Here is a 27,386-nt window from a genome sequence, read left to right as displayed (position 1 = left end):
TCGTAAGCTGTGCCATAATCAACAGGTATCACTGATTATTTCCCTAGGAAAGGAACAACTTAAAATATTGATTATTTAGAACACCACATAATTCAAAAGGTTGATGACAGAAATAAACACTGAACTTATCCTCTTGGGCAAAGGAATCAAGATAAACTCCAATTACCTTTTTGGCCTGCACTCTGAGTAGTTTAGGCATGTTACTGAATCTAGCAACATTCACAACTGACAAAATGATGGAAAATTGTTTAGTCAGAGTGATTCAAAAGCACCCTGCAAATAGAGAGCTCTTTAGAAATATCAGGCATGAACCCTTTTTCCTAGATTGCTTCAGGGCTCTAAGTACTTTGGTTAAGCCTAAATGTACTTATCAATCAAAGTATTGATTGATTGATTGGCTATGAAGTGCCAAGTACTTGGGATACAAAGAAAAAAGTGAAACAGTTCTTGTCCTCCAGAAGTTTGCACTCTATTGTGGAAGACAACATATGAGCAATACAAGATAAATACAAGGAGGTTTTCATGGGAGGTCAATGGAAACTAGGGGATCAAGAAAGAGCTTATTCAGAAGGTAATGACTGAATCTTGAAGGGCACTAAGGATTCTAAGAGATGAGGTGAGGAGGAAGCGCCTTTCAGCCATGGATGGGGAACCTGGACAAAGGCACAGAGAGGGGAGATGGAATGATGAACAGTAACTATAAACTGGAATATTGAATGCCTAAAGAGAGTGATATGTAATGTGGATGGAAAGGCGGGCTGTAAATAGGCTATGAAAAGCTTTAAATATTAACAAGAAAGGTTAATATTATCATTTTAGAGAAAATAGGGAACCACAGGACTTTACTGATCAGACCTGTATTTTAGGAAAATCACTTTGGCATTTGCATAGAAGAAAGATTGGAATAGAGAGGGGAATAAATTAGGAGTCTGCTGCAATTGTCAAGAGGTGATATGGGAGTGGTCCTTATTCTAAAGAGAGAAAGAAAATAGATGTGAGAATGGCAAGATCTCACTTTGGCTAAGTAGCCTAAGAACACGTGGAAGGATGCTAAAGTTAGTCAAGATTGTGAACTTGGATGACTAGAAGATTCATGATGTCTTTGATAGAAAGGGGGGAATTCAGAAGAATGGGATTTGAGTGAAAAAGAATGAGTTCTGTTTTGGACATGTTGAGTTTTAAATAGCCATAAAGCACCCAGTTTGAAATGTCTAGTAAGTGGTGACAGGGAACTAGAGCTTAGGAGAAAGACAAGAGCTGAGTATATAGATCTGTGTATACATAATTTGTGCATCAGATTATATTTAAATTCAGAACAGAGGATAAGGTCACAAACTAAGAGAGTGCAGAGAGGAAAGAAAAAAGGGCCTAAGCTAGTACTATAGGATATCCCCACATTTGGTGATGTGTCAAAGATGATGGTCCTGCAAAGAAGAATGGGGAATGTTAAGAGTCAATGTATTTGTTAAGTGTGTGCTATTGTGTTAGTGAAAAGTTCAGGATGAAGAAGACTCTGAAGGACTTTTGGGGTTGTTCTTTCAGGCTGGGTGTTACTGGTAGAAATGGGGAACAGGGTCAGGTTGGGCCAAGCAGCTTAGATGACAGCAAGTATGAAGAGAGATGTGAATGCCTAATCATTTTTTGAGACATTATGAATGACAGTCAAACATTATATTCCTTCTTTCATGTGAATGATGGTTTCATAAATATAATTTTATTTATCTTCTAAATCCTCTGTTTTAAAGAAACAGAAAGCCCCTAAAGTCCAGATCTGTGCTGGTGGAAGAAGTACCCATGCTAATGACAAAGATCCTTCAAGTACCAGTATGATATGATGAAAAGAACATCAACACTGTGAGCTTTAGGATGATAGAATTTGGGGGAAACTGGAGAGCTTCATTTCTCTAAGACTCAGTTCTTCATAAAATGAGAGAGTCAAAGGTCCTTTCGGGCATAAAATCTATGATTCCATGAGGTATTCAAATATGTTAAGGCTCTGTTTTTTTTTTACCCCAATAGATGGATATGATGTAATTCAATTTTAAAAATGGCTAATGTAGTCAAATAATTATACTAGATTTTAAACTACTTGAAATCAAACACTGTTTTTTTCCCCTATCTTTGTATCCCCTACAATACTTAGCCCAGTGTCTTATGAATAATAAATGCTCAATAAATACTGGCAGAATAGAGAATCTTCCTGAAGGAAAATCTATGTTTTTCTCTCTCTCACACATAGAGGTAGAGACAGATGCCACTCTTCAGACAAAATAACTATTGACCCATCATCAGAAATTGTTTTAAATGCCTGTATTTTTATACTTTCCTAATAATGTCTCTCATTCAGTTTTTCTTGGGACTATCAGTCTGCAAGTGTGAGGTGGAAGTCTAGGTGGACAGTTATTGGTGGGTATAGGTAAATATAATATGATTCTCATGGCAGATAATCTTTTGAAAATAAGTAATTAACACAAAGAACTGTAGAATGTTAGAATCACAAGGGACTTTAGACATCATCTAATTCAATTTCTTCATTTTCCAGAGGAAGAAGCAGAGGCCCAGAAAGATTAAACTTCTTCCTCAAGATTATATAATAATATAATGTTTACAGTAGCAATAGTAGGAAGAAAACTCAGAACTCCAGACTTCTCACTTAGTACTATTTGCACTAAAATGCAATACCTTTATCATTAGGGTTACCAATTACTTTAGATAAATGGGAAAAGAAGATAATAGGGAGATGATGCAATTTAAAGTTTTATATCAAGTCAGAAGCAGCTGTTAGAAATCTCCAATTTCCAGTAAAGTGATTTATACAACTTTTATATACTTCTAATACATTGATCAGATACTTATAATTCACATGTTCCTTGTTCCTCCTAGGGTTATAAATGTATTAATTATATTTTGGGATAAACTACAGTATACTAGCTTTAGGATTGTGAGTACAGGCAGTGCTACAAATCAAACACTCATAGACAAAGGTAGAACCACCCATGGTAGATGATGACCTATCAAGAGGACTTGGACTTTTGAGTTATTTCACTTGTCGTAATGTCTTTGCAGTAAGCTATCCACATTCTTTCCTATTATTCTTCCAAGCATTTGTGAGAGACAAGGCTGTCTAAGGTTATGTATATGTCTTCTTACTGTGGAACAATTGTTCCAGGGAAAAAGAAACCAATTAAAGTAAATAAATCAGTCACAAAAGTAGGAAAAATTAAACACCCAAAGATGACTGGTTTAGACAGAAAACAAACCCAGAAGCTTGAACTAATTAGTAATATTCTCTAACCAATTTGGCTAAGTGAACTAGTTCGCAATCACATGTTGCACATGTGTGCAATCCTTTTTATCCCCTACCACATAATATGTGGCCATGCACAGTAAACAATGAATAAAGACCAAAGAGAAAGCTTTCTTTTCCTTTCCTACTCCCACCAAAAATGGAGATATGCTGGCAGGACAAGCAATGATAGGGCAAGAGAATAGGGGAGTGGCTGAGTGTCTGATGGCGGTTTAAGATCTACTTACTGTGTGGATCAACAATGGCCTTCCAGTCTCATAGCCTTTAACCTACCAATCCGCCAGAAAACAAAATGTTCTGTGATTTACCTCTTGCCCCCCCTTCTGTGTGTTTGTTGGGGAGAGACAGAGAAAAACACCCCTCACTTAAAAAAAAAAAAAAAAAAAAAACACCACCACATTTCTTTAAAAGGAATGATTTGCCCACCAAGTAACGTAGGGTCCCTTTTTTGCTAACTCATTAAGTGGTTGGAACAGTTCTGGATAAAGTAGCTAACAGAGATTTAGTGATGTTTTAATACCTTTCCTCACCCCAGATTACTCTCAGGGCTTTAGGAAGGCTCTGATGGCTACAAGAGAACACAGTCATTGCCCACTGAAGAGAATGTGGGAGCTGTCACGCTTTGTTTTTCTGCTTGTTAAATCTGAATGCTCCTAATTAGTTATCTTGCCCGCTAAAGCCTGGGTGAACAATGGAGAGGAGATCAGAGGTGGGGAGAGGCTATGAATACATGTTACCCAAGCTGCTAAGGGTGGAGTAGCTGTTAACTTGGTTGTAGTCACTGGAGTACTGTGTTTTGATGAGATCTGGATTCAAAGCAATCAGTCCTTGTGTGAATAAAGGTCATCACCTGTTACTTCTTCGGTTAAAGGGCAGCTGTGCTACGATGCCCCCTTGAGCAGGCCTATTGTTAGCAGAATCAGTGAATAGAGAGGAAGAAGAATAATGTTCCCATATTACGTTTGGGTGATGGCTAGGGTTATGCTAAAATAGCATAATTTGCTTTAAGAAATAATGCAGTGAATGAAGTGTATGGGAAAAAAAGGAGCTTCAAAGTGCATTAAAAAGGGCTTTAAGGAGGGCTTGCCCTCAGCCAGAAAGCCTAATAAAAATCACGGCCAGGTCTAAAGTTGTGATTATTTCCTAACACAGCAAGTCAGACAAATGTTCAGGTTACTTATACTATAATTTCCTGAGTACTGGAGGTGAATGGAAGAAATGGGAGGTCATTCAATCAATAACATTTATGGGCTCACCATGTATACACATAAGAACAAATCTTAATAGTCTACACTCCTGAAAGGAAGCAGTCTTCAGATCAGCCAAAATGGTGGCAGATGAATCAAAAATGACTTTTGGTTTGCTTTGTGATGACAGCATGATTATTTTGCAACAATCAACAACTGCAAACAATTTTTGTTTGTTTTAGCTAATTTTACTATTAGTTTGCATTTCTTGAGCACATATTGACCAAGGCAGCAAAGGAAGATATCAAGGTCTACTAGAAAAGAAAAAAATGAAAAATTTACTTTTCTTGGGTTCTCATTTTGCTTAAGTCATTTTATTGGTAAAGGAAATGTATTGATGCAGTGTGGTGTCCCTACAATAAGATTAACCCTAAGCAAAACATACTGTGAAGTATGTTTTTGGGGTCCCCTTCCTACCCTGGGTGATTCTTGGCAGCTCAGGGTCTTCGACTATGGCTGAGTGACCTATCTAGTTCTGCCATACTCCTGAACTTCCTTGACTCTTCTTTTACATAAGAATGTACAAGTTCTCTGTTTTTCCAACCAGGACTTTGGGAGAAGGCTGACTAGAACCACTCTAACAAACTAATTAAAGTTAAATTATTAATAAATAATATGTTACATGTTTAACATAGATTGTATTACTTGTTATCTAGGGGAGGGGAAAGGGGGAAAGGGAGAAAAAAATTTGTAATACAAGGTTTTGAAGGGGTGAATGTTGAAAATAATCTTTGCATGTATTTTGAAAATAAAAAACTATTACAAAAAAATAATGTGTTATTATCTCAGACAGTATACATGAGTTTACCTTAAGTAGCCCAAAGGTTTCACTGTTGTGGATCAACTCAATTTCAGAGATAGTCACTTAATCTGTTTCCTTATCTGCAAAATAAAGGACTAGATAATCTCTCCAAGGTCTCTTCTAGCTCTAATTATGGCATGTTAATTAAATTCTTCAGGTTTGTAAGAAGAACAATGTTTCACAATATTCCAAGGGGAAAAAATGCTTCTTTATGAATACCTCAGTATTTTAAGAATCTTCATGATGTGGGTATTCATTCCCTGGAAACTGCAGACATCGATGTCAAAGTAGAAATCTTTTGAGAATTCCAGGGCAAAATGATCCTTATCTAATCATCACTTGGTGGCCAGCCAAATTTACAATTGATAAATTGCCCCAACTATTCTAGTCCTCAGATGACATTAATAGATACCATGCTTGAAGCTCTTCCAGCATGGCAGCATGGCAAAGTCTGCACTCCTCTGGCAAAGTCTGTGCTGACTCAGTGTCGCTTCTCTGCCATGATGAGGCTAGAATAGCAGAGATATTTATTGGCGGTATGAGAGGAGGAGGAGGAGGAAGAAGAGGAAAAGGAGAAGGAGAAGGAGAAGAAGAAGGAGAAGGAGAAGGAGAAGGAGGAGAAGGAGAAGGAGAAGGAGAAGGAGAAGGAGAAAGAGAAGGAGAAGGAGAAGGAGAAGGAGAAGGAGAAGGAGAAGGAGAAGGAGGAGAAGAAGCATTACAAATTCTATTTATTCATCCATCTACTGACTATCTTTCGCCTGGGATTTTGATTTTACAGGTATGATGATCTACCAACTGGAAACTATGTCCTAATACTGAAGCAGATTGACAACTTATCTCATGGCCTAAAAGAGGTATCTAGATCACTGCCCACAATGAAGGGGAGAAGAAGCAGGATTTGAAACCAAGACTTTCTAACTTCCGGAGCCAATTCTTTAGCCACTATGGCATGTTGTTTCTCATTTAATTAATTATGTATTTAAGGGATATCTTTTGGGGAAAGCATTCTTGCTGTAGGCCTGAGGATCTGAGATTATTATGAACAGAAATTCATCTAACAAAATTCTAAGATTAATTATACCATCTCATCATGTCCTCCTGATTCCAGGGTCAGGGCTCTCTCCACTGCACCATCTGACTGCCCAGACACCATATCTTCATTTGCAGACAACATCCTCTAACCTCCCAGGATATGAATATCTTGTCTTCCTTTAAACATATTACCCTTTCCCGTTAAGATACTTTCAGAGTTTACAAATTGCTTACATTATCTTATTTGAACCTCAAAACAATCCTGTAAAATAGTTTTTTAATTAGTGTCACTCTCACTTTACAGATGAAAAATCTGAAGCCCTGAGGAATTAGGTGATTTGCCTCGTGGTCATCCAGCTAGCAAATATTAAAGAGGAAAATGTGAGATTTCGTTTTAATATCTTAGGATATAAAATATTTTATAATACACAGAACTTTAATAACACAAGATTAGGTGGACTATACATAAGTACATATATACATATATGTAAGTATATATATACATATAAGTATACATAGTACAACATAAGTACTGGACCTGGAATGAGGAAGGTTTGGATCCAAATCTTTCCCCTGACACTTAGTAATTAGCCATTATCTGATAATCAGTTTCCTTTGTTAAAGAGGTAAATTAATACCTGTAGAGCCTTCCTTCAGGAATAGTTGTTGCAGGACTCAAATGAAATCAAATAGCAAACATGTGGCCTGCAATGTTCTACACACTATACAGAATGGTCAAGATACAAACACAAAAATTTAAGTCATAATATATGTAAGGTATTTGCAAGTTTTTAACCACAATATACATGTTAGGTATTCTATTCAGACATCTTGACTGATATCACCTATTCACTTAATAACAAAATCTTTGAGTAGAAATATTAAGACCCAAAATATTTTATTCTTGCTTAGCAATCAGAACTCACTTCAATGTCCTATGAAAGATGTAACTGTCTAGCTCCTAACTATTGACTGACATTTATTAGCAAGATAAAATTCTGCCTGAGTTGATCATTCTGTACCCAACCTCATAATTTCTTTATTCAGCTAAAAGATAGTTTCCTTATTGGGGATTTCAGAATATAAGAAACGGAGCAAAGCAAATTGTTGATCAGATCATCATTTAAAATTACTTCTTTATCAGGATGAACAAAACTCATATATATATTATGACTTATATTTTTGTGTTTGTATCTTGACCATTCTGTATAGTATGTAGAACATTGCAGGCCACATGTTTGCTATTTGATTTCATTTGAGTCCTGCAACAACTATACCTGAAGGAAGGCTCTACAGGTATTAATTTACCTCTTTAACAAAGGAAACTGATTATCAGATAATGGCTAATTACTAAGTGTCAGGGGAAAGATTTGGATCCAAACCTTCCTAATTCCTGGTCCAGTACTTATGTTGTACTATGTATACTTATATGGATATATGTACTTACATATATGTATATATGTACTTATGTATAGTCCACCTAATCCTGTGTTATTAAAGTTCTGTGTATTATAAAATATTTTATATCCTAAGATATTAAAATGAAATCTCACATTTTCCTCTTTAGTATTTGCTAGCTGGATGACCACGAGGCAAATCACCTAATTCCTCAGGGCTTCAGATTTCTCATCTGTAAAGTGAGACTGACACTAATTAAAAAACTATTTTACAGGATTGTTTTGAGGTTCAAATAACATGTAAGCAATTTGTAAATCTTAAAGTATTACATACAAATGTCTATTATTTCATTAGATTCATTTTAAAATTATTTGTATCTTATCATATAGCTGATCATGCCCTATTAATTGGATTACTCCCACCATCTTTTTGTTAGTTATTTTTAGTCATGTGAGTCTTTGTGACTCCTTTGGGGGTTTTCTTGGCAAAGACACTGAAATAGTTTGCCATTTCTTTCTCCAGCTTATTTTGCAAATGACATAATTGTGGCAAACAGGATTAAGTGACTTGCCCAGAGTGACATAGCTAATAAATGTCTGAAGATGTTTTTGAACTCAGGAAAATGGATGTTCCAGACTCCAGACCCAGAACTTTATCCACTCTATTACCCACCTGCCCAACAACTTAACTCCTACTAACCTATTGCCTGAATAAAGTTGTAGAAAATAGTGAAACTACGAGGACTGAGGTCCACTACAAATGCATGTGATGTTGTAACAACTGGGCCCTCATTTGAAGCAAAGCAATCCTTTCATACCTCCCTAAATGATTTACCGTTATATTCACTACAGCAGCCTTTCAAAACCTTTCTATCTCCTTATTCAACAAATTCCCCTATGACTTCCAGGACTCATTATAAAATTCTCTGTTTAGTGTTCAAAGCCCTTCCTAAACTGACTCCTTCCTACCTTTATTTCTTATACTTTATTCCCTAATCCTAAGTGCTCCATAATCTGGTGCTGCGCATTTTCACTGGCTGGCCTCCATGACCAGAATTCTCTCCCTCCTGACCTCTGGCTCCCTTCAAAACCTAGTTAAAACCTCACCTTCATAAGAAGTCTTTTGTAATTCCCTTTATATCAATGTCTTCGCTTGGTAATTATCTTTAATTTATCATATACCTCCACATCCCACACATACCTACCACACACTTAAATGCTTGATCTGACTTAACTATTTCATTTCTACTATAAATAAGGACTCTATTTTACCTGAACATTGTATTTCTCTACTCACGATAAACAATTGTTGAATGAATACAAGGACAAATTCCCTCTTAGAGGTTTGTATCTTAGGTTTTAAAAAAGAAGTCAAGAATAAAATGGAATTTACAAAATATAAATTTGCTTTCCAGAAAACTTTGTAGAAACATGCATGTTCTCTCTACTGTATTTTTTAGAAGATCATAATATTATCAAATAAACCATGAAACACCAGACAGCAGCTAAAATGGCAAAACACATTTGAGGGGTTAGAGTCAATTTACAAAATGTCCTTTTCCAGCACCCATGAACCTTCCAGCAATGTAGCAGTCTATTTTCTTTCTTGGAAAGAAATTTTCTTTCTCTTTCAACATATACTTTTTTTTAAAAGAGACAATCTAATTAAAATGTATTCTTAAGGAGGTTGTAGAAGAAATCTTTCAATACTGATACGATGTGTAGAGATCAAAAGCTAAATCCAATTTAATGCCCTTCTAGCAGGAGTAGTAATTGAATTAAACTTCTTCTAAATATGGTAAATTTAGAGATCACATAAAGATAAGCACAAAGAAACAGGTTAGAAAAAGCTGTCAAACCCAATGAAGCCTTGTGACTCTTGTCTTTCCCCTACCACAGGGAGTTTGATAAGCTGTCGATTGCCTCTATCACTTTACCACTAAGGTTGAGAACTGATTAAACAGCTTAAAGGCTCTGGAGGCTAATGGTCTGGGTCTACCAAGGTGACTGACTGCTGCTTCTGATTTAAGCTGCTTGCTATCTAATGGCTGGATTATTAAAAAAGCAGCAGCAGGACATAGAATAGTCTTATAAAAATGGACTTCTGCAAGATGGCTATAACAGTCATTTTAACATTAATGTAGAATTACTCCTATTTTGGCTATTTTATCTGATAACAAAACTTGGTTTTGAAAAACTTCTTTAAAGAAAAGTCACTCTGCAGATCTTTTCCAAGTAATTTCCAAGTATCACATCACTTAAGGGCTTTAAAAGTTAATTCCTTTAAAAAGTACTTTAAGAGGTAATATATCCTCATATACCATGGGCAGGTATATAAACAAAATAAGCAAAAATATCTATCAGCATTTTAACTGTGATTATTTCCCTAGGAATCACCTGGACAGAAAAGCAAATTACAAATTTTTTTTTTTTTTTCCTGAAGGATTTACTCTTCAGTTGCATGATAAAACAAATATGACATCCATCATTTCCTAAGCAGCAGAGTCTAGAGATCCTTGCAGGGTTTCTGTCTGCCATCAATGAAGATATCTTTATTTCTATGCTACATAAAGCTGATTCCCTTCAAACAGCTTCAAAGAATCTTTGCTTACTCCAAACAGGAAAATCAAAAGAATCCTTACCAACCATCTCAATATTTGCAGAGAACCTATTGTGTGTAATAAGACATTATACCAGATACTAATTGGGTTACACACATACACTGATCTATTTATGATGACAGGTCCTAATACCCTGAGGAGAATCTAAGTTCTTTGGGTATAGGGCCCAGTTGGCTTTTAAACTTGTATTCCTAAGCCTAATAATAAAACCTTGTGTAATAGGTGCTTAATACACGTCTACTATATGGAATGATTCTTAAGGATTATGTGGGTTATTTATGTAGGTAGGTAAAGTACTTATCTATTAAAAATTTTTTTAAGATCAAGCAAGAAAAGAAATGTCCAATGAGTGGAAGGGATAGTAAGTAAGTTCAGTAGGAATTCAGGGGCTAGCAGAAGTTGGCAATCTTCTCTGGTTCTTGAGGGTGGTATGGATTTTCAACTGGAGATGGTGGAAATGGTTTGAACAAAGCTAGTGAGGGCTGACAGTGTAGATAGGCATGCGTATGCTAGAATGGGCAGTCAAGTCTGGGGGTAGTGAAGGCTTCATGTAGGTAGTACTAGAAGGTAAAGTTAGGAAGGTAAATATGGGCCAAATTTTGGAGGTCTATATATTATCCAAATGGGCAGGAAGGAGAAGTCTTGGAAGGTTCTGAAACAGGGGAGTAAGAGGAGCAAAGCAATGTTTTAATAATACTAGTCTGTCAATGAGTTGGCCTGAGCAGTGCTGAGGGTGGGAGGGACACTTAGGACCTTCTCTCCAAGGAAGGGTATGCTAAGTAATCCTTTTGCTTTCTCAAATAACTGTTTTATTATAAGCTGGCAGAAAAATGGAATTTGGGAGCATCTGACCCAGGAAATCCTTAACTATCCCCTAAAATGGATGGCTGTGTCTCTGTGAGAGGAGTTAAATGAACAAGGAATGGAGGGAAAGTAAAATATAAGACAGGTACAGAAAATGGAAAAATAGGAAGAAAAGACAACTTTAAAGATATTAAAATACTTCATAGTGAAATATTTATTTATTCCATTTCTTTACCACTTACTTATTCGTTGAGCATCTATAACCTGGCTTCTACCTGCATTACTGGATTTCTGCCCTATCCCCTTCAATTTTTCTGTTATATCTGAAATTGTTGATCATCTCTATCATAAAAGCATTCTTATAATTTAGCTCCTATTCTCTATTTGCTTTCCCAAACTGAACAGAATGTTGTGGACAGAGTTTACCTAAATTTTAGCAATGCTTTTGGTAAGATATCCTAAAAACTCTTCTTGTAGAGAAGACTGAGGTATATAATTTGGACAGTAATATAACTATATAGCTTCAAAAGTAGTTGGTATCTTTTTTTTTGGAGGGGGGAGGGGAGAGTAACAGGACTTAAGTGACTTGCCCAGGGTCACACAACTAGGTGTTAGGAGAAAGAGCCCAATAATTAGAGCTGTGTATCATCTGAGGAGTCTAGTGGAAGCTGACCTAAATGATTAAGCAAAACCTATTGCATTTAAGCTTTTGAGTTAGTAGCCCAGTTTTTTTCTTTTCTGGCTCCTGACCACTTAAATCTTTCATAAATCAGTAAGATAGGAAAACATTTTTTTTTTTACCTTAAATATGGGGTATATTTTTTCAGGTTTTCAAATTTAAAAACAGGGGACTGAATGAATATCAAAAGATTTAACTTTCTCCTACCTTGCAGGTCTTTGTTTTTTATTTTATTTTTTACATTAATGCATATCTGTCTGAAACAGAAATCCACTGAGTCTGATAAGCCATAATAAAAATTTAAATAATAAATTTTAAAAATTAGCAAAAGGGAGACTTTTCAAGGAAAAATTTAATAATAATAATACATTTTAAAAATTAGCAAAAGGGAGACTTTTCAAGGGAAGATAGAAAGGAAACAGCCCCCTAAGATAATTTACCTGCTGTAGGTCTGCAAGTGAGTACAGATGGATCTGTTGAAGGAGGTATTCTCTGGGGAAAATTCTGAAAAAAAAGAAGGAAAACAGTATTAGTGATTATTGGTGAAGTTATAAGTCTTAATTTTTCTTGGAACTCTGTAAAATCCCACAAAACTAGTTTTGTTTTTTTTTTCCCCCAGAGATACTGCTAATACTGGTGGAACATAGCTAATTAACTTTTCATTAATGAGTTGTCCTGTATATCTGATAAATGATGATTAATTGTGTGAACAAAGTGCAAGTTACAAAATAAACTCCCAATAATAAGCTACATTTTTATATAACAGTAACAAAATTCAAGAGGCAATAATATAAAGAGAAATACCTTTCTAAGTAACCACAAAATATATATAATATTTAAGAGATCTACTGAAATGCACAAAATACTTGTATATAACCAATGGTGGAATACAAATACAAATACCAAGCTAGATCAATGGAAATCACTAGACAAGGGAGAATCAAACAACAGAACTCAATGACTCTGAGTTTGACAAACTGTAAAATAAATACATTATTTAGAAAAGAACTTTCTTTTTAACAAAAACAACTTGGGAAAACTGGAAAGCAATCCAGCAGACACTAGCTTAGGACAATTTCTTAAACCATATTCCACAATAAATTCAAAAAGAATATTATGACCTTAATATTAAGGATCATACTATAAAAAAATAACAATGGAATATATCATCTGCTGATCATATACCTTTTATAGCTGGTAAGAGATATGTTCTTAACCAAACAAGGGATAGACAAAATTACAAAAGATAAAATAGATAACTCTGATTATGTGAAACTGAAAAAAATTATACAAATAAAATTGATGCAACAAGGATAGGAAGAGAAACAATCAAATAGGAAAAAAATTGTTAGGATTCTTACAGGTGCCAAGTCAGTGGAATTGATGAGATAATGATTCTCTAATTTACATGTACTTAGTACTTACTATAATTCCACAAGATTCACACCTTTAAGAGAGCATATATAAGGAGGAATTCTCGGGGCCAAAGGAGAGAAACCCAATAGAAGCTCTTGGGGGAGGAGACAGATTCATTCCATTTTCCACCTTTGTGTTGGCTGGAGGCTGAAGCTGGCAGAGGTAAAGAATTAGCGGTTAAGAGCTCTCAGAATCAAGGAGAGAGATAGGCCTCTAAGAAAGCTAACTGGGCCCAAGGAAAGAGACAATATTTGAAAGAGAAAATAAAGGATTTGGACTTTAACTCCTGGCTGCATTTGGGGTGATTATTACACTGAACTGAAAGGAAGGCTGCTCCCAGAAGCCCCCAAAAAACCTGCTCCCAGAGAACATTATAAAAAAATCTTTATATTACATTTCTCAGATAAAGGTCTGATATTCAAGATAAATATATAACTAACTAGACTTAAAAAAAAATGCCACTCTCCAGTAGATAAGTGGTGTAAGGACTGGACAATTCAACTTGCCCAGAGTCACACAGCTAGTACAGATCAAGTGTCAGAGGCTGGATTTGCATCTTTCTAACTCTAGGACTGCTATAGCTATAGCTATCTACTACACCACCTGGCTGCCCCTGGACAATTCTTAAAAGAAATATTGCAAACTATTAACAATCACTTGTGTCTCAAATTTTTAATTTTAATTTATAATTTTTTTCATTGATACATAAAATAAAGAAACTACTAGGAGGGGAAAACTTGGCAATAATCACAATTTTGCTTTCCCATCACCGATATCAGGGAGAGCAAAGAGCATCCCAACTTAAGACAAGTGAACATGACCTCGACTTAACCTGGCATAGTGCAGATGATAAAAACATGAAAGGCTGGCACAGAACGAAAAAGATTAGGACTAAGCAACCCATGCTTAAAGGTCAACTGTAATGATAGGAAAAAAGCCAGAGTATTTTAGCAACACTGAAGGGAAGGGAAAACTCTACTATCTATCCCATCTCAAACAGAAACCACTACTGCTTTTTTATGTATCTGTACACATACACTCTCCCTCCCTCTTCTCTTCTTATACCCTTCCCTTTCTTTCCTCCCCTCTCCTCTTCCCCCCCCCCCTTGCTATTTCCCTTCCCCCTTCTGCCCCTCTCATTCCTTCTCTCCCTCCCCACTTCTTCCCCTCTTCTTTCTCCCCCTCACTTTCTTTTTGAACAAGATTTGCCCAGGGTCACAAAGCTAGGATACGTGAAGTGTCTGAGCTGAGGCTAGATTTGAACTAAGGTCCTTCAGATTCTAGGGCTGGTGTTCTATCCAGTGCACCATCTCGCTATCCATACATTCTCTCTCTTTTGATGTATACGAAGAAGAAATATGTTTTCTTAGAGTAGGTACTTCAACAGAAGTGCAAGCATATATACCAAATGAACAGCTTTTATGATGTTGAATAACTTATTGAATATTTTAGATCACTTTTAAGAAAATCAAAACAGAAAGAACTTCCTCAGTTTTGAATAGGGCATCTGCATTCATCTCTTTGGTCATTCCCACAATAATATATTTATAGCTATGAGATGTTATCTAAAAAAACCCCAACAACTTTACTTTCTTAACCTTTCTTATATTCAGTTTCACCTAGAAAGAAGGAAGCTGATATAGAATTGATGCCAAATATTCTACTTTTTAAATGAGACATATGCTGACTGCATGGACCACAACGAGTGATGAGGGTGTTAAAATAATCACTATGGAATTCTGAGCAGAAGAAAAGATGGGGAGAAAATTTTCTCAATGCCCTGGTAGATCCCATTTCTGAGCCAAGAGATTTCAACTTTATCCTTTAAAAAATTTTTTTATTAAAAAATGTTATTAATAAATTAAAATTAATTTTTAAATACCCTTGAGCAGTGGTAAAAGGAGTATGAACAGAATGCATGTTATAGAACAACAAAACAAAACAAATAATCCCAAAGAACCAACAAGCCAAAGGAATGTTTTAAAGTGACTGAAGTAGTATGTCCAGGTTATATACCCAAATGAGATGGAGGAGTAGACATTTTCTTCTATACTTGGGAATTTTTCAACCTCTCTAAAAATGAATGATATGCAAGAAATAAAACAATTTTGGCTCTCTCCATGGTCTAGGACACTAAGAAATCAAAGAAGGATTTGGACAACACAAGGAGCTAAAAACAGCAGAATCTCTAACCTCCAAGGTGTTTACTCAGCACTTCTTCTGCTCTGCAGTGTCAACCACATTCCCGGCACTAAGGCAGCATAAGCCAGCAAAATGTTTGCAAGAAAACTCAACTTTAGATCTTTTTAGACCCCATCCGAATGGCAGAAATTTATATAGGATTAGCTCTATGCTACAAAAGAACTTGACCAGAGAATGGAGGAGCAGAATGAAGGGAACAGGAATCTGAGGCTTAAAGAGAAAAATTCATTTTTTAGATTTGTATGACCAGTACTCTGCCCAATGCTGTATGCATGGTTTTATAAACAGTTTAAGAAATGATTTTTCATTCATTCATCATTTGAATCATGCCTAATTCTAGTATTTATAGTTTAAGGTTTGGATAACTTCTTATTTCTCAATTGCATATCCGGTCCTATTATCTTCAATAAATTTATATAGCAATGATTCATTATGATTCATGTGTGCTACCTTTGTTGTTTTTTGTCATTTCAGTCACGTCTGAGTCTTTGTAACTCCATTTAGGGTTTTCTTAACAAAGATACTAGAATAGTTTGCCATTTTCTTCCCCAGTTCATTTTACAGATGAGGAACTGTGGCAAACAGGGTTAAGTGACTTGCTCAGGGTCACACAGCTAATAAGTGTCTAAGGCTACATTTGAACTCAGAAAGATGAGTTTTCCTGACTTCAGATCTGGCATTCTGTCTACTGTGCCATCTAGCTGCTCCAGGTATTGTATTGTTTCTATTCTAGAAGACCTATAAACAGGTTTCATATATATATATATATATATATATATATGTCTACTGCTTTTCCTTTTAGGCCATAGGTTCTGAGAGGAGGAATCGGGCCTATGATTTCTTTCTGAATTATTCTAGAGTCTGTTACTTTGATTTCTATGAGGTGAGTAATAAGTGCTGACTGAGTAAATTATAGGACTGGAAAAGAAATCTCTGGAAAGGTTGAAGATCAAGGACTATTATATTTGGAAAAAAGAAGGTGGTCAGGATACTTAATAACAGTTTTAAAGTATAAAAAAGGCTTTTATGTAGATGATAATAACCAACTTTTCTAATTTACGGAAGCTAGAAGTAGCAGTATGCTAGTGGTAATTAGGTACTGCTTAGTTTATGAAATCAGATATGAGGAAAAATATCCTGACTGTGAGAAGTGTTAGATGCCAAAATGAATACTAAGGAACATTATGATACCAAGTATTAGAGGAGACTGCTATTTAAAGGAGGAGGGCAAGGGGAAGAAACGATTCTCATGTGTCTAGGATGATTCTGGGCTACCTGAAAACAGAAGTAGGAATAAGATTATTTTCCAAGTCCCTGCCAGTAGGATGCTTTTATGATTTTTGACAATTTCTTCTCCTTTCAAGTCAAACTGAATCTGCAAGATTGTTTCTAATGTTCCTCATAGAACTTTAAATAGGATATTAGCAAAGGAAGCATAGTTTAAAAAAAAAAGACTTGACAACAGAGCTTAGAAAACTGATCAGTAACAACTTCTCTGCTGATTTATAACTGGGCTACCTAAGTAATTAGACTTAAGACTAACTTTTTAAATGTTAAACTGTTAAATGTTTAATACAAGTGGGGTGAGAAGATTGGTTGTGGAGAGATCCCAAGTCTATAAGGAAGGCTTTTGATGCTATAAAATAGGTCTGTTGTAAGGTTCCATTAGTATCTAAGGTTCCTATACCATAGCACAAAAAAATGACAGGTAAATTCCTCATCACTAGGAAGACTTATAGTGAAATTGGGGGGCAAATTCTATAGAAAAAAAGGCTTCTTGTTGCCATCTCTTCATAGGCTCAAATTTTGTACCCACTTTCCCTTGAATTCACATAAGAAAAGATGTTTAGTCATGTATAAAAACTTTAAGGTTCAAAAAACACTAGAAAACAAGTCAGAGACCCCAAATCTCACAACTAAATTCATACCATCTTAAGACAATCTTAAGCAATTTGTTTTTTCTGGCTCCTTCAAATAATTTCTCCTATACCATCAACTTTTTCAAATTAAAAAAATTATAACACTGTGCATTCCATTGAAAGAAAAATATAGGAGTAATAATTCCCTTTATGCCCTGGGATGCTTTGCCACAGAGCCAAATCTAAATGTTATCTCCTTTATTACCTTCTAGAAAACAGTATCTTTGCTGCAGGTGAATGTTACTTATGCTGTAGGCATGTTGTACTGTTTTGCTGATTACTTTCTAAATAGTAATTGATTTTTGGGTTCTAAAAGTCCATTTATAATGTGTTTGGGCATTACTCCTTCAACAGACAGTTATACCAACAGCAATACTGAAGACATTGCAAAGTAATCTATTCAGATCTGACACTCAAGTCAAAGAAGAGATGTAATAAGCTATAAAAACTGTAACTCCCCTGCCAAACTAGGAAAATTGAATTAGTTAGCAGGTGGCACCATCTAGTTCTTTTGTACCAAAGGGAAACTGCTATGGCCTCATAAAATTAGGCTGGCACTACCATTTCACATGTGATTTCCATTTCATCATCTTCAGAACTCCATGACCTACTGTGGAGGCAAGCAAGACTTCCTTTCCCAATTGCTATAATGACTTGGGAGGAAAAATGAAAATTAAGTGGAGAAAAAAAGGCCACACATGAGACTGAGTCTCTATTATTCAGCAGGTGCCTTGTGTCTAAAACACAGAGATAACTAAGTCTGAAATCAAAGGCAAGAAAGGATAAGACTTCATTCCATTTTACCACATTGATACTATGTCAAACTTATCAGCACTTAGCCTATGTGATCTTAGAGGTCTTCAACTTAACTTCTGCCAATATCAAACATCTATAAGAAGTAAAAACAACTATGTCATGTTTTTAAGGCAGTAGTTTTTAAGATTGGATGCTGCTGCTATTTCTTTAAGACTCAATTTCCTTTAGAGTGGTAGTTAATAAACTTTTGATCAGGAAATTCTATCCTAAAGAAAATTTTAAGCAAAGCCTTCCATATGCAAATTTACTTATTTAGAAATTATATAAATATACAACTGTAATCATAATTATATACATTATAAAATATACAAAAACAGAAATGACAAAGAATGCTATAAAAATGCAATAATGGTTGAGTCCCTGGACTCCTCTGAACTTCAGGAAAACCCATGTGGCAGAATGGGTTGCAATGGGTAGGAGATTGCAACAGTCATTCAAGTGAGACGTAAGGAGAATCTGACAGAGGGTGGTTAAGCCAGAAAAGGGGCAGATGGGAGAACTAGGGAGGCAGTGCTTTGTGGATGAGGTGCAAAGGAGAGTGAAGGGTCAAAGATGATAATGAAATGAGGAGACACAGAGTGACTTGAGAGGCTGGTATCCTAGGCAAAGAGATGTGAGGCGAAGTTATCTTTGGTCCACCTCTACTTGATTGCCCCAGGTCCCAGCCAGAACCAAAAGGAGGAAAGGGACTCCCTCTGGTCACTGCCAGGACCCGGAGCCCAGCTTGCACCTGTGTGGTCACAAGCTGATTTGGGGGGCAGGTCCAGAATATTCTCAATGGTACCTTGACAATCGCAGTGGGTTTACGAGGGACCTGAGGGCCAATGGCTGGCTCAGAAGTGGGGAGGAGACGAACAACGACTTAGGAGGATGTTGGGAGGTAAGGAGAGAGGTAGGTGACTGTACTGGAGTCACGAGTGGCTAGCTCAGAGAAGGCAAGCCTAGTGAGATGGTAAAATAGATAAGAGTGCCCAAATTGGTTTCAGGAATACCTGAGTTCAAATCTTGCCTAGACGCTTACTACCAGCTGTGTGATCCTGAGAAAGTCACTTACCCAATTCCTGTATCCATAAAATGAGGGAACTATATTCAACAGCCTTTAGCATACCTTTCTATTCTAAAATATATGATTTTCTATAAACCTGTCTTCCCACCTATGATTGGATGATTACATATTTTTTAGGACCAAATCACACTTCCTCTAGGGTGATGTCCTTACCCCACGTCTGATTATTGAAACTAAATGGTAATACATCCAAGATTTCTGATAAAGGCCTCATTTATAAAATTTTTAAGTGATAAGTGGTCAAAAGATATGAACAGACAATTTTCCAATGAAGAAATTAAAACTATTCCTAATCATGTGAAAAAAAGTTCTCTAAATCATTATTGATTCCAGAAATGCAAATTAAAACAACTCTGAGGTACCACTTCATACCTCTCAGATTGGCTAAAATAACAGGAAAAGATGATGATAAATATTGGAGGGGATTGGGAAAACTAGGACATTAATACATTGTTTATATAGAGTTGTGAACGATCCAATTAATTGTTTTGGAAAGCAATTTGGAAGTATGCCCAGAGCACTATCAAACTGTGCATATCCTTTGATGCAGCACTGTCTCTACTGGGTCTGTATCCCAAAGAGATCACAAAAAATGGAAAATAACTCTCCTGTGCAAAAATGTTTGTAACAGCCCTTTTTGTAATGGTAAGGAACTGGAAACTGAGTGGATGCTCATCAGTTGGGGAATGCCTGAATAAGTTATGATATCATGAATGCTATGGAATATTATTGTTCTATAAGAAATGATCAGCAGGATGATTTTAGAGAGGCCTGGAGAGACATGAACTGATACTAAGCGAAGTGAGTAGAACCAAGAGAACATTGTACACAGTAACAAGAAGATTGTGTGATGATCAACTGTGATGAACATGGCTCTTTTCAACAATAAGGTGATTCAGGCCAATTCCAATAGACTTGTGATGGAGAGAGCCATCTGTATCCAGAGAGAGGACTATGGAGACTGAATGTGGGTCACAACACTGTTGTTGTGTGGTTGCTTTTTTTTTTTCTCATTTTTTCCCTTTTTATATGGTTTTTCTTTTGCAACATGATAATTGTGGAAATATATTTAGAACAACTGCATATGTTTAACCTATATTGGATTACTTGCTGTCTAGGGGAAGGAGATAGGGGAATGGAAGGGAGAAAAATCTGAAACACTAGGTTTTGCAAGACTGAATGTCTTTGCATGTATATGAAAAATAAAAAAGGTATTAAAATAAAATCTGTTTTCAAAAGAAGTCTGTGACCAAAATATCTCAGATCCTTGAAGAGATTTCAATAAAAGACAAGTAAAACACACATACATGTACAAATCTAAAGATTCTACCTCTAAAAGGAAAGGAATCAAAAGAAAGGAATGGACAGAAGTAGGTAAAGAGTAATTTAAAATGGAAAACCATTTCTCCATGTTGTACTGAGCTTCCTAAGTGTGTACTCCACGCACTTAGGTCGTATTTATTGGGCTAGAGTGTGACACTCTCTTTCCTCTGTAAGACACAGACAGCGACTCAAATAAGCAAATAACACCGTGAGGTGCTTCCCTAGCAGGTATAATTTTGTGTTCTTGATGTTTGCTGCAAGGTCTTCTTGAAATGGTTACATTAGGCTAGATGTGGAAAGAACTAAGACTCCTAGTCATCCTCTCAGCTAATGGAAAAACAATTTTCAATCAAAGAGGGGTATTTCTACAGCAACCTATATGGAATGGAAGAAACAAGGCTGAATCATTTCTTTCAATATCTTATTTTGCTAATCTTATCGTCAGAAAAAGTGAACAAATTGCGTGAGATATTATGTCTAGTGCAAGAGACAGATACAGAAAGTATAATAAAAGACTCTCTAACACTTTCATTTGGAAATTGTTGTTAAGTCTCTTCACAACAACATGCAGTCTGGCCAGTGGAAACAGTTTGCAAATAGTCTAGGTTTCTAGTATTCTTTGCTGTGTTTAAAAAATAAATGACAAACTTCTTTTTGGTATAGTTTCTGGCTCAAATTTTCAAGAAAATTTTCCTCATTAAAAAGTCTCTCAAATTTTCTTTAAAAAGTGGATATAGGCTTTTGGATTTACAATTTCATTAGCATGGAGAACTCTCTGGGGAAGAAATTACCTCTTCCAATGTAGTTTGGCACTTTCTCTTCTACTTAGAGACTTGTCTAACAGTAGTATCGACTCAAATAGAGAACATATTCTTGTGGGCTGCATACTGACTTAGAAAATCACAAATTTACATAATCAATCTTGTACTACATTTTTATTTATTTTTGTTAAATGTTTACTAATTATTTTTTTCCTAATTTAATACAGTTTAAAGTGACACTTGGGAATTTTGACTTACACTGGTGGGCCAGGAGTTTGACAATTTTTGCCCTAAACTCTGAATGGTTTAAAGGATTTGCTCAGTGTCACCTATGTAGTGTGCATCTTTAGTGGGACTTGAATCTAGATCTTTTTGGCTTCAAAGAAAGCTTTTTCTACAAAGAAAGCTTTTTCTATCGACTACACACCTGCTTCTCTCCTTCTGCTGCTTCTGTTGACAAAGAGAAAATGACATAAGCAAAATATAATTTTAAAAAGTAATATTTTAATCCTGCCACTATTCAATACTCCCCTCCCGCCTTTCAGATTTTATATTAATATACGCTATAAAAAGCAGTGCTTGGCTTTTCCAAGGTTCTCCATTCTAGCTTATTAATCTCTGAATTTGTGTGCTATTTTCCTTTGAGTGCAGTTCTTAGTTCCTCGTTGTGGATAGCAGTAGGAAAGGGAAGCACTGCTTTTCTGGAGTAATTAGTATAATGTGGTTCAGTTCATCAACAAGGCAGTGACACAGATCATCTATTTGTTGTTTAAGATTTAAGGAGCAAAGAGAGAGAGGGAAAACGCTATCGCACAAGGAGTTGGAGTAGCATAAATCATTTGAAAACTGCAGTTTAGGAAAACATCTGAGAGGGAGAATGGGAAAAGGAAATCTGGGAACAGATTGTGAGGAACATTGTTGTCTGTTAAAAATATCAAAGAAGATAAGTAAACCTAATTTAACAGTTTCTGGTTTCTCTGGTGACTACAGAGTTTATCTGTTATAATTAAAATTCAAATGCCAGCTGCTGTTTGTGATCCCATTTGGAGATTTCTTGGCAAAGATACTGGAGGGGTTCACTATTTCCTTTTCCAGCTCATTTTACAGATGAGGGAATTGAGGCAAACAGGACTAAGTGACTTGCCCAGGGTCATATAGCTGTTAAGTGTCTGAGGCTGAATTTGAACTCAGGAAAATGAGTCTAAAAGACTCTAAAGAACTAAAAGTTCAGGCCCTGAACTCTATCCACTCTCAGTGCCACCTAGTTGCAGGACAGTGAATGTCATTATTAGTTAACTAATGTTAAATGAACTGTAGTAGCCTTGCCAACGGTTATCCTTATAGAGAGCAAAGTGAGGGTTTGGTGATAAAAGACAATTTACTTATCACAGAGTTTATTAAGTCTGGATCTGGAGTCAGAGACTCCAAAATAGGTAAGTTTACACCCTGTCTCTATTCTTCATTACCCGTGTGACCAGTGGAGAAGTCATTCACTGTAGCTGGGTCTCAGTCCCATTTCTTTAAAATCAGAGAAATAGATTTTGGCCATTCTCAAAGTACAGAATCTAAGATCCTTTCAGAGGATTCACAAAATAAACATATTACATAGCTAGTGAGTATCTGGATTTGAACTCATGATGCTAAGTGAGGTGCCAATTTAACTGCCACCTAGAAGAGACTGACCCTTGATTGGAGCACCCCCACATTTCAGAAGCTTGAAGAAGAGGTGAAAAGAGCGGAAAAAATGGGACAACGTAGTGGCACTAAAGGCAAGGAAGTAGAGTTTTAAGAAGGGCAGTTAACTATGTTAAAAGCTGCAGAGAAATCAAGGGGAATGAAGAACGTGAAAACTCAATTAATTATATTTTATGATTAAGAGGTCTTGAAAAGAACAGTTTCAGTAAAATGGAAGACTCAAAAGCCAGTTTAGAATGAATTAAGCAATGAATGTGGGGAGGGAAGGGGAATCAGATAAAAAAAATGTTCTTTTGAAAACTGACAGATTGTTGTCATTGAAAGGGATCTCAGAGATCATCTAGTTCATACCAAGAACCCCATCTACACATATCTTTATAAAGTAAGAAGAGAGATAGCATGGCAATTTAAGGAAAGACTTTTTCTTCGTATGAGAAAACCTGAACATGTTGATATTGAGAATGTAACTCCTGGAGAGGGAGAAAACAGAATCAAGAAAGACAAAGGAAGAATATCCACAAAGCAACGTCCAGTGGAAAGACTGGAGTTTAAGTTTTCTGCTACTCCTGTAAATATAGGATATCCTTCTCCAAGCCTCTATCTCTATCACCAAAAATACTCATCACTGGTCATGCTTCATCTGCCGATAGCAGTGACCCAGGAAACAGTCACTGTCTACTTTAAAATTGCTGGTTCTTGCCACTGCTAGTTTTTCTGTGGGTTTCGCTCAAAAAAGTCTCCAAAGCTTAGAGTTTGGAAGTATCCTATTTTTTCTACTGGATGCCAAAGTTTACAATAGAGTTTTTCTTGCACCTCCATGTGGCAGCCGTTATAAATAATCCTTGCTCTGAACAGTCTACTAGGTCCTGAACTAATTTAGCTGTGTAGCCATCTGGGACACCTCAGAAACAATGAGTTGTCAGTTCTGTAAACATTTTAGGTTTCATGTAAGACACCAACTACTTTTATATTAATTGTAATTTGAGAATGTTGACATTTGGGTTCAAGAATAAGGCATGAATTTAACAACAACAACAACAACGATAGTGATGAAAACTATAATATTAATTAAAGGCACAAAGCAATCTGCTGGTTCCCTAATAAGGAAGGTGACCAATGCAGTCCCCTGAGAAGTAAAGTGCCAACCCAATTTATCAAGCTGTTTTTGGTTTTCTCCTGACAGCAATATTAACAGTTTGTTTTATTCTGTTTATATAGTGCTGACAGTTCTTCACTGTGTTGGGCTCACTTGCTTGAGATTAATAGCTCCTCATATATGAAGGTAAAGACAAGGCAGAAAAAGAATGTCTTTTACAATTAGATAAGAACTGGATTTCCTCTCATCTCTCACCCTCTCCACTATAATCTCCAGCCTCTGTTTCCTAAAACATTTTAAATTTCTAACAAAGAGTCAGAAACATTAAATAGTTGTGATGTGATTAACCTAATTATAGAAGCTTCTTATGTCTGTGATGTAAAGAAGAACTTAAACTGCATGTTCATTTTGAATCACCTTATTTTTTTCAAAGGGTGCTGCTGGCTAATCTTGAAAGCATAAGTGTAAGTTTTTATGCTAAAATAAGAGATTCAAATGAAATAGCCTTTGGCAACAAGGAATTCCTCTCTAAATCTAGAGTTATTTTTGTGAAAATAGAGAGACTACTGTATACTTCTGGATTTCTGGAAGTCTGGATGCTTCAGAGAGGATTTTAAGCATCCTTACTGCAAGATCTCTATGGCAAAGTCATTTAGGAGGACCAAGAAGGCCTAAAGAGTATCACCATTGTATAGAGAGAAATGGTAACCCCCGCAATAGCACCAATAACCAGACAGTACAAGCAATGGGAATCTTTAATGACAGACGACTTCAAGTGAATCATAGGCATCTATTAATTTTTTCTTTTTCAGTGACCCTTAGAATTCCATATGTGACAACCTTGCATTCTAGCCATCTTATGGCACACTATATACATTTACAGGAGTTAAACCAATTCTAGGCACATTTCTCTGATGCCAGGTCTTTGATAGTAATATCTGGGATTAGATTTCTGGAGGTGGAACTTTTGAGAATTTGTTCCAATTCTTGTTTTGCCAATACATTTGGGGACAAAATGTAGGTGTCACTTACTGGCTGATTCCACACCAAATGCTTCTCCAGAAATGTGAGCAGGCAAGTGAGCTACAGACCATTTGTCCAATTTTCCAGTGGTTTGTCTAGACAGACATTAGAATATCCAGGAGATAAATGAAGAGCAAGAAAGAAGATGGCTACTTTCATATCTTCATTCACCCAGCTAAAGGAGTGTATTCTCTCCAGGCTTACCCTCTCTTACCCGGAGGTCTGGCAACAAAGTCTAGTACATGATGGTAAACCACTGCACTTCTGGAATAATTTAAGAACTCTTAGTCATCCTGCTTGAGAATCCTCCTGTTTTAATTTAAACGGGTGCCCCTGGTTTGGCAAATTCTAACCATAAGAAAACATTATACCAAAAAGATAACTAATACTATTAAAGTTTATGTGCAGGATGCATATTTAAAAAGAGACATAGATGAGGTGTTCCCTGTAAGGCCAGACTACATTGTAAGCAATACCCTTTGTACATGGAATTGTGCTTTGATGTCTGGGGGTTTCTGAAAACTTTCACAACCAAGTACATGTGGAAAATCAGTCTATTTCAATGGTATAATTACCACTACAGGACATTTTAGGGATCGGAAATTCTTGGGTAATAGATTCTAACCCCAACTTTGCCATCTTGGTTATATCAGTGAATTTTCTTATGGGTTTTTCCCTTCTTACTGGATTTCAATAATTTGTTTTTGCAACAATTTATTGTTTTTAATCTAAAAATAAATGGAAATTATAATTTGACAAAATATAAAATATTGCATCTATGTTTAATACAAAAAATCTTTCTCATGATTTTTAAGAAGACAGATTTCAAGTATGCTCTCCTGTTTGTGTGCTGCCTGCAATATTCAATTCTATATATTTGGCTAGTTTCATTGCTTTTAGCTCAATCAGATAAAAAGAATAGTGAAAAGCCTACGATTAATCTGGAGAGTTGGGGAATGACGGGTGGAGAATCTTTGGTAGAAACTGTAGAATTGATTGAGCCTCGCCCCCTCAAGAGAAGGGAGAGAAAACAAATTAGAGAGATGCTTGACACAGGGCTTACCTTCTGCGAAGATCCTCAGCTACAGCGGCTCGGCAGCTGAACAAATAGGCTCGGAGAGACTTCAGTTGCTGCCTTAAACGGACAACAGTTGCCAGCGGCTCAACATGTCTGTACAACATGGGATTTTCCTGTTGGATATCAATCAACGGCTCCTCATACACATACTCTAGAAACTCTTTGGCTTGCTTAGATACCTGGAAAACAACATATTCAGGATTAATGTGCTTGCTTTTTTTCCCCCTATCACTTCCAATAAGACTCTTCCCTTGGTTTCGGTGCAAACTTTTTTTTTTTTTCCCCAGTAGAGTCCTGTTTGTTAAACTTGACAACAATGGAAGCAGCAGATCAAATATAAATTTTAAGTAATATCCAAATGAAAACCATGGTTTATTTAACACTTGGTACTTCTAGCTCTTATTAGAATCCACACTAAAAAAATAATGTTGGTAATTATCAGAGTGACTCAGAAATAGGTTTAAATCTCCCTAACAAAACTGGGAGTGTTTGAAGCACCTTGAATGAATTTTTTAAAAAATCCCAATGGTCTACAAATGTAAATGTGGCCCCAAAGAAACATGTGCTAGATAAAGTCTGAGAACCTAGAATGATGTCCTGGCTCTGCCATTAAATAGCTGTGTTCCCCTGACCAAGTTATTTCATTTTTAAGCCTCAGTTCTTTCATTTGTAAAATAAGAATTAAATATTTACAATATGTTTTATAGCAATTTATAATAAATTAAAACTTGAATGAGTAAGACAAAATCTACTGTAAAGTAGAACGAGTGTTCATTATGTATATACAAAGATGTGTCGATTTTTTCAAGAAAGCACTTGATCATTTCTCTTCATTTGGGATGAGGAATGCTGCCATATTCAAGCCAATTAAAAACATGTATGTAAACACAGGGCAGCTATGTGGCTTAATGGAGAAACTGAGACTTAGAATCAAGAAGGTCTAACTTTAAATTCTATTTTAAACACTGTGTGATCCTCAACATGTGACTTAACTGCTCTGTATCTCATTCTTCTCATGTATAAATAAAAAAAAAATCAATAAAAATGTATTCCCTACCTCACAGGGATACTGCTAGAAGCAAATGAGTTAACATAAGTACTC

At 36.0% G+C, this 27,386-nt stretch overlaps 1 protein-coding gene across 2 annotated transcripts in view; it reads right to left on the bottom strand.

The window, feature by feature from the left end:
- PLEKHM3 (pleckstrin homology domain containing M3) overlaps positions 1 to 27,386 on the bottom strand; it is a 198,615-nt gene that overhangs the window by 85,417 nt on the left and 85,812 nt on the right. For both annotated transcript variants that reach the window (XM_051983665.1, XM_051983666.1), the window contains 2 exons: positions 26,270 to 26,463; positions 12,330 to 12,393 (listed from right to left, as the gene is read on the bottom strand). In XM_051983665.1, coding sequence (XP_051839625.1) covers positions 12,330 to 12,393; positions 26,270 to 26,463 — 258 coding nt within the window. The remainder of the gene's footprint in view (positions 1 to 12,329; positions 12,394 to 26,269; positions 26,464 to 27,386) is intronic.

The sequence above is a fragment of the Antechinus flavipes genome, chromosome 3 (genome assembly GCF_016432865.1).
Source record: "Antechinus flavipes isolate AdamAnt ecotype Samford, QLD, Australia chromosome 3, AdamAnt_v2, whole genome shotgun sequence".
In the NCBI taxonomy this organism is placed as follows: Eukaryota; Metazoa; Chordata; class Mammalia; order Dasyuromorphia; family Dasyuridae; genus Antechinus; species Antechinus flavipes.
Note: the sequence above shows the minus strand (reverse complement) of the source record. Positions and strands in the feature narration are given on the sequence as shown.